At 51.7% G+C, this 14494-nt stretch overlaps 1 protein-coding gene across 1 annotated transcript; it reads left to right on the top strand.

Annotated features, from left to right (window-relative positions):
• The first annotated feature begins 382 nt into the window (after positions 1–382).
• LOC112119034 (membrane-spanning 4-domains subfamily A member 4D-like) lies at positions 383–6872 on the top strand. The gene is made up of 7 exons (XM_024217559.3): positions 383–1603; positions 2410–2565; positions 4021–4140; positions 4955–5011; positions 5413–5547; positions 5868–5987; positions 6463–6872. Exons 2-7 carry the CDS (start codon positions 2419–2421, stop codon positions 6577–6579), a joined length of 696 nt encoding a protein of 231 aa, XP_024073327.1. The 5' UTR covers positions 383–1603; positions 2410–2418; the 3' UTR covers positions 6580–6872.
• The last annotated feature ends 7622 nt before the right edge of the window (positions 6873–14494 follow it).

Here is a 14494-nt window from a genome sequence, read left to right on the forward strand (position 1 = left end):
GGGTATTCTCGCACACAGCCCTGCCCAAAACAATACTCAGCCCAAAATCTCTGTGTGTGTGTGTGTGTGATACGCACTTTTTGTCTTTACTGGGGATTATGTTTACAGCTATGTTAATGGGAGAGTGAGTTCACACCTGTCAACCTGACCAGGGGTTTAATCCAAATTATAGAGGTTTAACCCAGCTCATACCACACACACACACATACACACTCAGAGACTCACAACAACAATGGACACAAACACACAGTCACATTTCCAGCACTGGAATGGGTTACCTAGGGAGGTGGTGGAATCTCCTTCCTTAGAGGTTTTTAAGGTCAGGCTTGACAAAGCCCTGGCTGGGATGATTTAGTTGGGGATTGGTCCTGCTTTGAGCAGGGGGTTGGACTAGATGACCTCCTGAGGTCCCTTCCAATCCTGATATTCTATGATTCTATGATTCCCGCCACACTCATATGTACACGCACGTTCACACAAATACACTCAGAGAGAGACAGACATACACAACAGAAACACACATTCACACTGTCTCTCTCACACACAACCTCTCTCACACACACCCACTGAAGCACACTTACAGACACATCAAGCTGGCAACCACAGAGATGCAACATGGACACATGGACAGTCCCACACACACAGTCAGACACACAGATAGTCACGTGCACATATGGACAGTCCCACCCACAGACAGACACACACAACCACACACATCTTAGTCCATTGTGGAAGCTCAATGGCTCAGAATCTGGGCTCCTTACCGGGGCTCTGGCTCTGGGTATAACCACAGTGTTTTGGGGGATACCTCCCCACACATCCTGTATCACCCCTGGCCTGTGCATCTCTCCTGACTCCCAGGTCCTCTCCCCTTTCTAGACCAGCTCCCCTTCCTGTCATAGCCATCTCCGCTGGGGCCCCCTACTGAGCCCCCTGCAGCACGGCCTACTGGGGGTCTATCTCTTGCCCACTCCGGCTCCAGGTGGGGCTGCTAGTCAGGGCATCTCTCTGGCTCTGTTTTAGCTCCTCTCCGCTCAGTTCTTGAGACCCCTCCGCGGGGGCTTTGCTCTTTACTAGGCAAGAAAAATGGCACAACACTCCATGCTCAGCCAGAACCAAGCTCAGCCCTGCCTCTCACACCCTCTCTATACCCAGCCCAGCAGGTTCTTCACCACCATGGAGGTTTCCAGTGGAACCCAACCTGGGCCATGGGGGAAGTTGGGAGACATACTGGACTCCACAGCATCCCCTGCTGCTCACTGAAGTGATGCCGATGTGGAGGGGTAGAGCTAGGGTGATGATAACATGACCTGGGCGGAAGTGGAGTGGGTGGGAAATCATCCACCTGAGTTATAAATGGATCATCATCCCATTTCTGATCATCACCTGGCAGAAAAAGAAGACCTTGAATTTTCCCCACACTTTGATTAGATTGAGACTCTTCCCAGACTGCGCCTCACTGAATCCTCCTTCACTGAGAAGCTGTACGGCTCTGGAATTCTGCTGTGATGCTGGTGTGAGCGGTGGGAAACCGGTGTGAGCGGTGGGATACTGGTGTTAGCCAGGGGATATTGGTGTTAGCAGTGGGATATTGGTAATCAAGGTGAGATATTGGTGTGAGAGGTGGGAAAATGGTGTGAATGGTGGGAAACTGGCATCAGTCATGGGATATTGGTGGTAGCAGTGGGATATTGGTATTTGAGGGGAGATACTGCTGTGAGAGGTGGGAAATTATTGTGAAATGTGGGATACTGCGGTCAGTCATGGGATATTGGTGTCAGTGGTGGGATACCGAGGTTAGCTGTGGGATACTGGTTTGAGAGCTGTGAAACAGATCTGATATGTGGGACACTGGGGTCAGTGGTGTGAAAGGAGGGACACTGGTGTTAATACAGGTGCCAGTGGTAGGATACTGGTGTTAATACAGGTGTCAGTGGTGGGATACTGGTGGCAGAGAAGTGGGATACTGGTATGAATGGTGAGAAACTGGTGTTAGCAGTGGGATCTTGGTGTCAGTGGTGGGATACTGGGGTGAGCAGTGGGAAACTGCTTTTAGAAATGGGATATCAGTGTCAGCCAGTTGAACAACTATCCCATCGCTTCACTGCCACGTAGGGGGAAAGGGCAGGTTCATGGGGCACAGACCGTGGAAGCCATGTTTGGCTCAGTAGCGCCCCCTGCTGCAGGTGAAAGTGATGGCGATATTAAAGGGGTGAATTAAGGTGATATTAACATGGGGGTGATTGGGCACCGCAAGGAAAACCCTGACCTGTATCTCCCCCAGATAGGGCAAGAGGTGATGGAGATGAGCTGGGGGTGGGGGTTATCTGTTATCCTGGGGGAGGGGGGTGTTTTTTACCTCCCCAATGCCCTGCCGGCACAAAGAAAGCCCAGCTGTTATCTCAGCAGGATTCTGCTATGGCCACCACCGTGACAGCCGGCTCAGCCGGCCCCATCACCATTATCAACAGGTTCATCACCCAGCCCCACACGCCCAGTGCTGCCATCCCGGCCAAACCGCAGCCCCTGGAGAAGTTCCACAAGGGGGAGCCGCTGGCCCTCGGGGTGAGTATCCTGCGGACTAAAAGGGATAACTGCTTTTGGGAGGCTTCCCCACCCACCTGGGACAATCAGCCAATGAGAGCTTGTTCTGATGATGTCATGGTTTGAAGGTGGTGTCCCATTGGCCAGATACTGGGGGATGGAATTCCAGAGGACGATTCCCTCCAGTGCTTAGGATACACTGGGTGGGTGTTTATGTGACCCAGCCCTGACTTCTTGCTGCCCCCATGTTTGCCCGGACATGAGCGTCGTGCCAGGGAGGAGCCTGGCCCAGTTACCCCAGAAACGCCAGCATGGTTCTTGCAGAGAAGGCAGCCGGCTGGGGCCAGCGTAATCCCCTGACAGTGGGCGCCTATTCCTCCTGTACCTGCCAGACCATGGGTCGCTGTCCCTGATCTCAGGCAGTGCTGGTGCGTCCCCCTGACCGTTGCTTTCCAAGCCCAGATCCCCCATGCCAAGCACCTGCATTCAGCCTGTCTATATTTCATCCTGTCTGACTTCCCTGGTGGGAGCCATGGGCTGGTTCACAGGGACTGTGGCTTCTGCTGGGATTATAATTCCCAAAATTTTGTGATGATAAACCCCATAGAAACATTACATTTGCCTCCGTCATGTCCCGGATCAGACTCACGGGCCCATCTAGCCCAGTATCCTTCCCAACTCTCCCTGCTGTGTCAGATCTGACCCATGGGCCTACTTACCCCTTCCCTACCATAAACTCGTAGTGTGGCCCTTGGGCAACTCCCTCAATCTTGCTCCATGCCTCAGTTTCCCTACCTGTACAATAGCGATAACAGCACATTTCTGCCTCCCAGGGGAGTGGGGATGGGGAGGATCAATGCATTAAAGACTGAGACTATGAGAGACTATGGCGATGGTAGGGCCGTCCCTAGGGGGGTGCGGGGCCCGGGACATCGGTTCCAAATTTCTAATCTGCCGGGGGCTGCTGCCCCCTGGCCCCACCCAGGCCCTGCTGCCACTCCACCCCTTCCCCCCAAGGCCCTAACCCGCCTCTGCTCCTTCCCAGCCCAGTTCTGCCCCCTCCCACAAGCACGCTGCGCCCTCCCTCCTCTCCCCTCCCTCCCAGCACCTCCTGATGCCGCAAAAAACATCTGATACATGGTAGGCGATAGGCGCAGATTGGCAGGGCCCACCGGTGGGCAGGAGGCGCTAGGGGAAGGGAGAGGTTCTCGTAGGGGGGGCTCCCCCCCCCCCCCCCCCCCGCCAGCTTGCCACTCGCCTCCCCATTCGCCTCCTCACCCCACTTGCCCACCCGCCTCCTGCCTCACCTCCCCGCCTGCGCGGGGCCCCGATTTGCCGTACCCAAGGGACGGCTCTGGATGATGGGCACCAGATAAATACCCAAGACAGAGGGACCTGTTAAGAGCACCAAGGGGAAAGCGACCCCTAGCGAGCTCGGGGTGCAGTGATGAAATTCTTGGCTTTGCTTCCTGGTAGATCACCCAGATCCTAGTTGGAGCCGTGCAGTTTGCTGTCGGGGTGGTGATGGCTATGGTCAACTCCTATTTGTGGATAATGGCATTGAGTGTGCACGTCCCGATATGGAGTGGGTTGCTGGTAAGTCTCCACCCCACCCTGCCCTCTGCCATCGGGTCACATGTAGGAGCAGGGAAGGATTGGAGCATGCTCAGTGCAGACAGATCCTTTGGAGAATCTAGCTGCCAAATTCTAACACATCTCCACGGAGCATGTGCAAATGGAAATTTTTCAAATGCTTATAATTTGGCCAAATTTGAGTGGACTTTTTATGGAACAGCAAAAGGCACATCCTTGTCCCTAGGGTGACCTCCCCCGCCACATTTCCAGGCCCTGCTCCAAAGCATGCAGGCACTAGAGCTTCTCAATGAAATAGTTGTAAGAATTATTTTTACCATGGGCAAAACAACATACTTTCCTCAGCCTCATTCTCAGCAATGGCTGAACAATTTGGACTGAAATTTATCCCCAAAATTGAGCCTGCAGCAGGCTGAGAATGGGAAATTTCAGCCCTAATAGTTAATGCTTGGCAAAGTTATCAGCACCTGAAAGTAGGATCTTATAATGGGATGTGTTGGGCAACCTTACCTCTAGGTGGCGCTAGCAGCAGACCCTACAATAGAATACGTGGGGCTCTAATCCCACCAGGCAGTTTGCCAGGGCGCCGGAGAGAACTATACAGACCTGCAGGGTCAGGCTGTGGGTGGATCAGCACAGACGTTGGTTCCCATGTGGCCACCGGCCTTTACCCTGTCTCCTGCTGGACTACCTCTCCCAAGCTCACCCTTGTCTAGTATTTCCCAGCATGCATAGCACCTATCCACCCCGCTGTGCTCCGTGAGCGCTAGACACAGGCACAGCCCTGCTTCTAACCCTTTCTCTCTTCCCCTCACAGTACATCATCTCGGGGGCCCTCTCAGTGGCGGCTGCAAAGAATCCCAAGATACAACTGGTACGAATTGATGCCTCAGTTTCCTTCCTTCCTTCCTATCTATCTATCCCTGTACACCCCCTCTATCTATCTATCCCACCCACCCCCACACACACCCCCTCTATCTATCTATCTATCTTATACCCACAATCACTCGTTCTTTCCAAAGTGTTTGAATTATTTGAACTGTACCTCAATCCAGCTTCGCGATTGAGCCCCTAAATGTTCTGTCTGAGCGAGGGTTTGGCCATTAGGCTGTACTGCTACAGCAATGGGAGTGAACATCATGATCACAATAATGGGATGTCATCGTGTGGGCTCTCCCCACAGCCAGGGTGGGGCTGGGCTCTGTGCCATGTTGCCCGCGTGTGTCCAGCTGGGCTCTCAGCGCACGCCTCTCTCCACCCCCGTCTCCCATCCAGGTGAAAGGCAGCCTGGGAATGAACATCATCAGCTCGGTGCTGGCCGGATGTGCCATGATCCTGTACCTGATCAGCTTGATGGAATCCAGGCATCAGAACAGGTGTAACTGGTACCCGGAGGAATGCATGGCTTATGTGAGTACTTGATACCGCAGCACGAAGGCAGGGCTGTCAGCGCATCCACCCCTGCTTCCACAGGGACCCACCTGCCTCCCATGGCCACCCCAGGGACTGCCTTACCCAGCTGGCAGGGGCCTTTCCTCTCCAAGGGTGCTGGCTCTGATCCAGCCCCAGGGCAGGGGCTGGGGAATGGGACATGAGGCCTTTCCTCTTATGGGGGTAGTTGCTCTGACCCCGCCCCAGGGTGGGGGCATGGCTGGCTTGGGGGGCAAGGTTGAGGGAATGGGACATGGGGACTTTGCCCTGTAGGGAATTCAACAGCTTCCTGTTGGCAGAAGGTAACCATGGCCTGCATCATGGTTCTGTTCCTGTTCACCCTCCTGGAATTCGTTGTCTCCATCTCCACTGCGGCCTTTGGGTGCAAAGCCATCTGCCGGAACAGCTACAGCGAAGTGGTAATGATGCGTCACCATGGGGCCTGTATTAATTGCAGGGACGGTGGAGGGGTCTAGTGGCTTACAGGAGGAGTGGTGGGAGCCAGGACACCTGGGTTCAATTTCCATCTTGGGATGGGAGTGGGAATCATAGAAGAGAATATCAGGGTTGGAAGGGACCTCAGGAGGTCATCTAGTCCAACCCCCTACTCAAAGCAGGACAAATCCCCAGACAGTTTTTTGGGTTTTTTTACCCCAGTTCCCTAAATGGTCCCCTCAAGGATTGAACTCACAACCCTGGGTTTAGCAGGCCAATGCTCAAACCACTGAGCGATCCTTCCCCCCCATCTAGTGGGCTAAAGTAAGTGTGTGGGGGTGGGGGGAGAGATTGGGAGCTAGGACTCCAGGGTTCTATACTGGGAGCACATCACTGGGGTGTTGCTGGGCTGAGAGGCACGCTTGAGTCCTGTCCTGATAGGTTTACCTTTTCCTGCAGTCTGTGGTCATTTACCAGAACATGGTGCCTCCAGGTGATCCAACTACTGCCACCAACACCCACACTGACGCTGTTGCCTGCACTCCTCCCCCTTACACGGACATCGCCACCCCATGAGCTGCTCCCTAGGGCAGCCACTGCCTGGATCACCAGCTCCTTACATACCGTGGAGACCAAAGCAGCAGAATGGGAACTGGTCATAGCTCCTCGCTCCCGACACTGAGCCTGCTGACCCCCATGCACTGATCACACTGCCCATGGCGAGAGAGATGTCTGACTCACAGCATCACACAATTGATCTGCCGGTCTCCTGGCCCTTTCCGTTCCACCCCTGTGGGTGGGATTTCAGCCCCAGGTCCCACACTCTATAACATGTCCAGGCTGTCTCCAATAAAACCTTTTTCTCTAATCATCCAGCCCTGATTTCCTTCGCTCCTGTGTTCAGTGGGGTCCCCTGATCCTAAGCCCCAGCCCCAGGTTGTTGGGGGGATTATCTGGACTGTCCCTGATGCCCCCCACTAACAGGGCCAGTGTGCCCTGGGGCCCAGGATGAGGTGCCTGGAGCGTGATGGGGAGCACGGCAGGAGGTTGGGTGGCAGGGGTGACTGTGAGAGCAGCTTTGGTGGGGGCTGTCGGAGAGAGACAGAACATGCAACAGAAAGAGAAAGAAATGACCAGAGCTGGGGATAGAACCCTGGAATCCTGGCTCCCAGCCTCCAACCCGCTATGGTTCTTCCCCATTCCCCTCCCAGCTCCCCCCACCCTTTAGTGACCTGGGACCTCCCCCACAAGAGAACTCGGCAGGATGATTCCCAGAGCACCTACTGATTGCGGGAACCCAGTCCTCGAGCCCACCCTCCCCCCAGCTCGCTTGGCCTCATCCGGCTCTGGGGCAGGAGACAGCTGAGCTGGGAGCCCAGCCAGGAGCCACAGGGCCCATTCTCTGAAGCCTCGGAACTTTTCACCCCAATGACCATCACTGATCTTTGACCGTATCCCCAGGCCTGGCGCCTCTGGGCCTGCATCTGTGCTCCAAAATCTGGGAACCTGCCCTGCCTTCATTTAGCATCAAGCTTTTAGGTTTGGTCTCATTCTCCACAAGGGACTCAATGCTTTGGAATGGGGCGGGGCCTCTGGAGAGGGGGTGGACTACCCGCGGGGAAAAATAAGAGCCAGTGTCTATGGCTCTGGGCTGAGGTGGACATGCACCAGTACGTGATGCATTGAGGCAGCCCATGGAGGGACCTCATGTCCGGTGTCCCAAAGTTGTGTACAAAAAAACACCAGGCAGACTTACCATGTGTTAAACAACCCTGTACTGGGACGGAGAACGGGATGGGCAGGGGTGGGGTTACAATTGCTAGGAGGGATATGAAACCGTAGTTAATAGTAAGAGCTGTGAGGTGCTCATTGGTCACTGGAAATTCTCCTGGTTTCCAGCCTAGTGCACCTTCCCCAAAGCTAGAGAGGGTTTTCTGTGGGAGGGCCTGTCTGTTTTGCACTCAGGGGTCTGGGATCTGTGCAGAAAAAAGTTGGAGAGCTGTTTAAGTATTGGGTTTGGGTGCTGATTCTGGGCACTAAACCCACCTCCTGACTGGGGCTCTCCAGTGCGAAAAGACTGAAGTGGACCATGCCTATGGATTTTTCCCTAGCTCTGTGCAAAGAAGTGTGATCAGGAAGCTGATTATTTTTAAAAAATTGTCATTTTGGGAGGGCTGTATGTCGAAAAACCTGTTAAAAACAGACTCCGAATTTGCATCACAAACCTTGCCATGGCCTTTGAACCAGCATGTTAAATTTCAAGGTAATCTGGCTAAGCATCTGGTCTTCAGAGAGGATTGAAAACCTCTGTCTCGCTGCAAAAAAGTATGATAAGCACGTTGAAATTTTAAAAATGGGTCATTTTGGGGGGTTGTATCTCAGGAACCCCTTTATAAAATGACCCTAGATCTGTAACAAAAACTTCCCCCCAGCCCCTGATTTGGTGTGCCAATTTTCAAGGTGCTCAGACAATGCTCATGGATTTTAGAACAGTTTGGATATCCCCGTCTCTGCTAAAATGTGTCAGAAAGCTGAAATATTAAAAATGGGCTGTTTAGAGGGGCTGTATCTCAGGAACTCCTTCATCTAATGACTCTAAATTTGCATCACAAACTCTGCCATGGACCCTGAACCAGCATATCAAATTTCAAGATAATCTGACTAAGCATGTAGGTTTCAAGAAGGATTAAAAGTCTCTGTCTCGGTGCAAAAAAAGCATGATAAGCAAGTTGAAATATTAAATATATGTTCTTTTGGGAGGGCTGTGTCTCAGGAACCCCTTTATTAAATTGCCTCAAATTTGCACTGCAAAGTGTATCCCAGGCCCTGAATTGGTGTGCCAATTTTCTAGGTGCTTGGACCATGCATATGGATTTTAGAACAGTTTGGATGTCCCCATCCCTGCTAAAATGCCTAAGAAAGTTGACATAAAATAAAGGGTCCTTTTGAGGGGCTGAATCCTGAGCATCCCTTTATCAGAGGACCCCCAATTTGCTCCACAGACTGTGCCCCAGGCTGCCAACCCACACAGCAGCTTTCGAGCTTATTGGCCTGCATGTGGAATTTTTTTGAGCGGTTTTGGCACAAGCCCCATGAGAAGGAAACGCCCACTTCTGAGCAGCTCGAGCACTCTGCTGCTGCATGGGATCCTCCATCTCCTTCCAGGGGCTCCCTGATTGGAAGGGTCCTGGTCCAGACTGAGCAGCGGGCTGGGTCAGAGCCCAGCGTGGTTACGGGGAGGAGCCGGGGGGTATTGGCGGGGTTGGAGGAGATGGTTTGTGTGTGTTGCTAGCTATGAACTGTGTGGGTGTGTATGTGAATTGCGTGTGTGGGTTTGTGTGAACTGGGTGTTGATATGAGACGTGTGTGTGTGAACGTGAATTGTCGAGGGGGGGGGCTGCGTGAACTGTGTGTTGATGTGAATTGTGTGTGTTTGGTAGGGTTGCAAACATGGCAATTCTAAAATCAGGGACTGTTTCTTAGCCCCCCTGCCCTCCTCCTTCCGATATTATCATTAATCATAACCAGCAGGACTCACCTACATTCGCCAGGGGTATTTCTTGCTGCTGGGGACATTGGCAGAGACTCTGTCAGTGGGGAGGCTGCAGCCCAGGAGGTCTGACCCCCCTGCCAGGCACAGGCCCTTCCTGCCCCTGGGCCTGGAGCGCAGCCCTGTCTGATTTCCCCGTGCAGCGCTGAAGGGCCGGGCTGGGCGGGAAGTGCAAAGATGCCCTGGTGAGTACTGGCCCCTGCTGGACAGGGCCCCCACTGACTCCAGCCCCCGAGCACGGCTCCGTCCGCTTTCCCTGTGCAGTTGCTGATGGGCAGGGCCAGTGTATGGGGCCGTGTGCCCTGGGGCTGCACTGAAGGCCAGGGTGGTAGGTAGGGTGACCAGACAGCAAGCGTGAAAAATCGGGACGGGGGTAGGGGGTAAGAAAAAGACCCAAAAATCGGGACTGTCCCTAAAATTGGGATATCTGGTTACCCTAGTGGGAGGGGAATGGAGAGATGCTCCCGTGAGTACTGGCCCTGCTGTTGAAATATGGGATAAAAGGCGTCCTGCGCTGACTGCGTCCGGGACAGGCAATTTTCTATTTAAATAAGGGACGTCCCTTGTCATACGGGACTATTGGCAGCCCTAGTTTGTATGAACTGTGCCTATGTTTATAGGAATTTTGTGTTTATGTGAATTGTGTGTGTGTGTGTATGTGTGTGTTTATACAAACTGTGTGTAAGTGTGACCTGTGTGTGTGTTTATGTAAGCAGAGTCAGGATGAGCTCTACCCTGACATCTGGTGGTGAATTGTGGCGAGTTGTGAAAAAGAACTTCAGGGCTGGTCTTGTCTGCATAGGCACACCCACGCTGCCCAGCATGAGCCCACAGCCGCCCAAATGGTCACTTTGGCTGCTGTGGGATCCCCGGTTTCTCTGTTACTGAGGCGGGGAGAATAAAGGGTTGTTACCCTGATTATGTGAATCAAGGACAATGAAACTGTTTTATGACAGAGGAACTTGCCATCGACTAAGTAGCACTTGCTAGACAAGGGACATGGGTTTCAAAACCCAGTGAATTGAGAGAGGTGGGGGGTAGGCATTTGTACTGGATGATATGTGCCCCCTTGAGGGGCTGAGATACCAATTACCCTTTTTCCCTTCTGTAAATGGGGGAGTTTGTGCGGGAGACTAAGAGAGCTAGGCAGAGGAATAGACAGGCTAGTGAAGGGAGTGGGTGGTGTTTTGCCAGTGTTCTGGTGCCCGTTGGGGTTTGTTTTGCTGTGGGTGGTGGTGTTTTGGTTTGGTTTGTGTTTCCTGGGCTAACAGGTTTTAGGTGGGAAGGCTGTGACTGATACAGAGGCAGCAGTGGAAGACACAGTGAGGATGACTGGATGTGGAAGCTGCGGCATGTACATGATCCTGGAGGGGTTACCTGAAAAGGGTTTTGTCTGCATGAAGTGCCGCCTGATAGAACTGATGGAAGAAAAGATCCGAAGATTGGAGATGCAGGTGGAAACTCTGGTTGAGTTTAGAAGGGGGTTTGAGCAGATGATGGAGCAAAGACATGAGGAGGCTGAAGGGAAAAGCTCAGACTTGCAGATGGAAGCAGGACCAAAGATTTCTGAGGGGAGACTGCTCGGTGAGGAAAGTGGACAGTGGAAGCATGTGACTAAGAGAACCAGGCAGAGGAAAAGACGGGCTAGTGAAGGAGAAATAGAGCTGAAGAACAGGTTTGCGGAGTTGGAAAATGAAGAAGGGGCACAGCAGGTGGTCGCTGAAGGTGAGAGGGCAAGGAAGAAGAGAAGAGCAGCTGGTCCTATAGGAAGAGGGGAAGAGTCAATGGAGATAACAACACCAAATATGAGCCCCAGGAGGATATGGGATGGGTTGCAGAGGATTGCAAGGGACAATAGGAATTGAGAGGACTTGCAGCCAGAGGGAACAGGGGATAGACCAGAGAATTGCACCATCAACAGGAAAGGGCAGGTCTACGTGATTGGGGACTCCTTACTGAGAAGAATAGACAGACCTGTAACTAGAGCTGATCCGGAGAACAGAAGGCTGTGCTGTCTGCTGAGTGCTAAGATACGGGATGTGGACTTGAGGCTGAAGAGGATCCTAACGGGAGCGGGAAAGAATCTGGTAACAAAATGGAGGAACTAGAGCTACTGGTGCAGGAAGTGAAACCAGATATTATAGGGATAACAGAAACATGGTGGAATAGTAGTCATGACTGGAGTACAGGTATTGAAGGCTATGTGCTGTTTAGGAAAGACAGAAATAAAGGCAAAGGTGGCGGAGTAGCATTGTATATCAATGATGAGGTAGACTGTAAAGAAATAAGAAGTGATGGAATGGGTAAGACGGAGTCTGTCTGGGCAAAAATCACGTTGGAGAAGAAAGCTACTAGAGCCTCCCCTGGGATACTGTTTGGGGTATGCTACAGACCGCCAGGATCTGATCTGGATATGGATAGAGACCTCTTTAATCTTTTAATGAAGTAAACACTAATGGGAATTGTGTGATCACGGGAGACTTTAACTTCCCAGATATAGACAGGAGGACAAGTGCTAATAATAATAATAGGGCTCAGATTTTCCTGGATGTGATAGCTGATGGATTCCTTCACCAAGTAGTTGAAGAACCAACAAGAGGGGATGCCATTTTAGATTTGGTTTTGGTGAGTAGTGAGGACCTCATAGAAGAAATGGTTGTAGGGGACAACCTTGGTTCGAGTGATTATGAGCTAATTCAGTTCAAACTAGATGGAAGGATAAACAAAAATAGATGTGGGATTTTGATTTCAAAAGGGCTAACTTTAAAGAATTAAGGAAATTAGTTAGGGAAGTGGATTGGACTGAAGAACTTGTGTATCTAAAGGCGGAGGAGGCCTGGAATTACTTCAAGTCAAAGTTGCAGAAACTATCAGAAGTCTGCATCCCAAGAAAGGGGAAAAAATTCATAGGCAGGAGTTGTAGACCAACCTGGATGAGCAAGCATCTCAGGGTATGTCTACACTACGAAATTAAGTCGAATTTATAGAAGCCGGTTTTATAGAAATCGGTTGTATACAGCTGATTGTGTGTGTCCCCACATAAAATGCTCTAAGTGCATTAGTTCGGCGGACCGCGTCCACAGTACCGAGGCTAGCGTCGACTTCCGGCGCATTGCACTATGGGTAGCTATCCCACAGTTCCCGCAGTCTCCACCGCCCATTGGAATTCTGGGTTGAGATCCCAATGCCAGGATGATGCAAAACAGTGCCGCGGGGGGTTCTGGGTACATGTCGTCAGGCCCCTCCCCCTCTGTCACAGCAACGGCAGACAATAGATTCGCGCCTTTTTACCTGGGTTACCTGTGCAGACAACATACCACGGCAAGCATGGAGCCCGCTCAGCTCAGCTCACCGTCACCATATGTCATCTAGGTGCCGGCAGACGTGGGACTGCATTGCTACACAGCAGCAGCAGCTAACTGCCTTTTGGCAGTAGACGGTGTAGCATGACTGGCAGCCTTCATTGGTGATCTGGGTGCCGGCAGCCGTGGGGCTGCATTGCACCAGCCCCCTTGCCTTTTGGCAGTAGATGGTTTATTACGACTGGTAACCGTCCTCTTCGGACAGCAGTGGCTGTTGATCATGGGCACCTGGGCAGACAATGATGGTTATCAGTCGTAGTATGCTATTTTCTGCCAAGCACCCAGTTTTCTGCTAAGCACCCAGAAGAGGCCGAGGGCGATCTGGGTGCTGGCAGACATGGGGCTGCATTGCACCAGCCCCCTTTCCTTGATGATGATGGTTATCAGATGTAGTATGTGTAGGATGGGGCTATGTTGCTACACAGCAGCAACCCCTTACCTTTTGGGCAGTAGATAGTATATTACAACTGGTATCCATCGTTGTCATACTGCAGTGGGTATCAGATTGTGCAATAGACCTGAAGGCTAACTGCCAAGCGCCCAGTATTTGCTGCCAAGCACCCAGAAAATGCCAAGGGCTATCAGTCATGCTGCACCGTCGTCTTAAGATGTAAAAAATAGATTTATTCTGTATTCATTTGCTTCCCCCCTCCCTCCTGCTAAACCCAGGCGTTTGAGTTCAATCTTTGGGGGGGGGGGCATTCTGTGTGACAGTTGTTTGTGTTTCTCCCTGATGCAAAGCCACCTTTCTTGATTTTAATTCCCTGTACCTGTACGCCATGTCATCACTCGCCCCTCCCTCCCTCCCTCCCTCCTTCCCCTGGTCCGTCAGATACTACTTTCGCACCTTTTTTCAGACCAGACGCCATAGCTAGCTGTCAAGGCTGGATCCCCACTTTGAACCTTAGGGTACAAATGTAGGGGCCTGCATAAAAACTTCTAAGCTTATCTACCAGCTTAGCTTTGGTCCGCTGCCACCATCACAAGAATTCCCTCCCTGGGAAGCCTTGAGAAACCTTTCACCAATTCCCTGGTGAACACAGATCCAAACCCCCTTGGATCTTAAAACAAGGAGAAATTAACCATCCCCCCTCCTTCCTCCCACCCTCCTTTCACCAACTCCTGGTGAATACAGATCCAAACCCCCTTGGATCTTAAAACAAGGAGAAATCAATCTGGTTCTTAAAAAAGAAGGCTTTTAATTAAAGAAAAAGGTAAAAATCATCTCTGTAAAATCAGTATGGAAAATACTTTACAGGGTAATCAAACTTAAAGAGCTCAGAGGACCCCCCTCTGTCTTAGGTTCAAAGTACAGCAAACAAAGATACACACTCTGGTAAAAAGGTACATTTACAAGTTGAGAAAACAAAGTAAATCTAAGACGCCTTGCTGTCTTTTTACTTACTAGTTTGAAATAGGAGAGACTTGTTTAGAAAGATGGGGAGAACCTGGATTGATGTCTGGTCCCTCTCAGTCCCAAGAGCGAACCCCCCTTAAAACAAAGAGCACACACAAAAGCCTTTCCCCCCCAAGATTTGAAAGTATCTTGCTCCCTTATTGGTCCTTCGGGTCAGGTGTC

Source organism: Terrapene carolina, unplaced genomic scaffold, assembly GCF_002925995.2.
Source record: "Terrapene carolina triunguis isolate 2854851 unplaced genomic scaffold, T_m_triunguis-2.0 Scaffold51373, whole genome shotgun sequence".
Taxonomy (NCBI): Eukaryota; Metazoa; Chordata; order Testudines; family Emydidae; genus Terrapene; species Terrapene triunguis.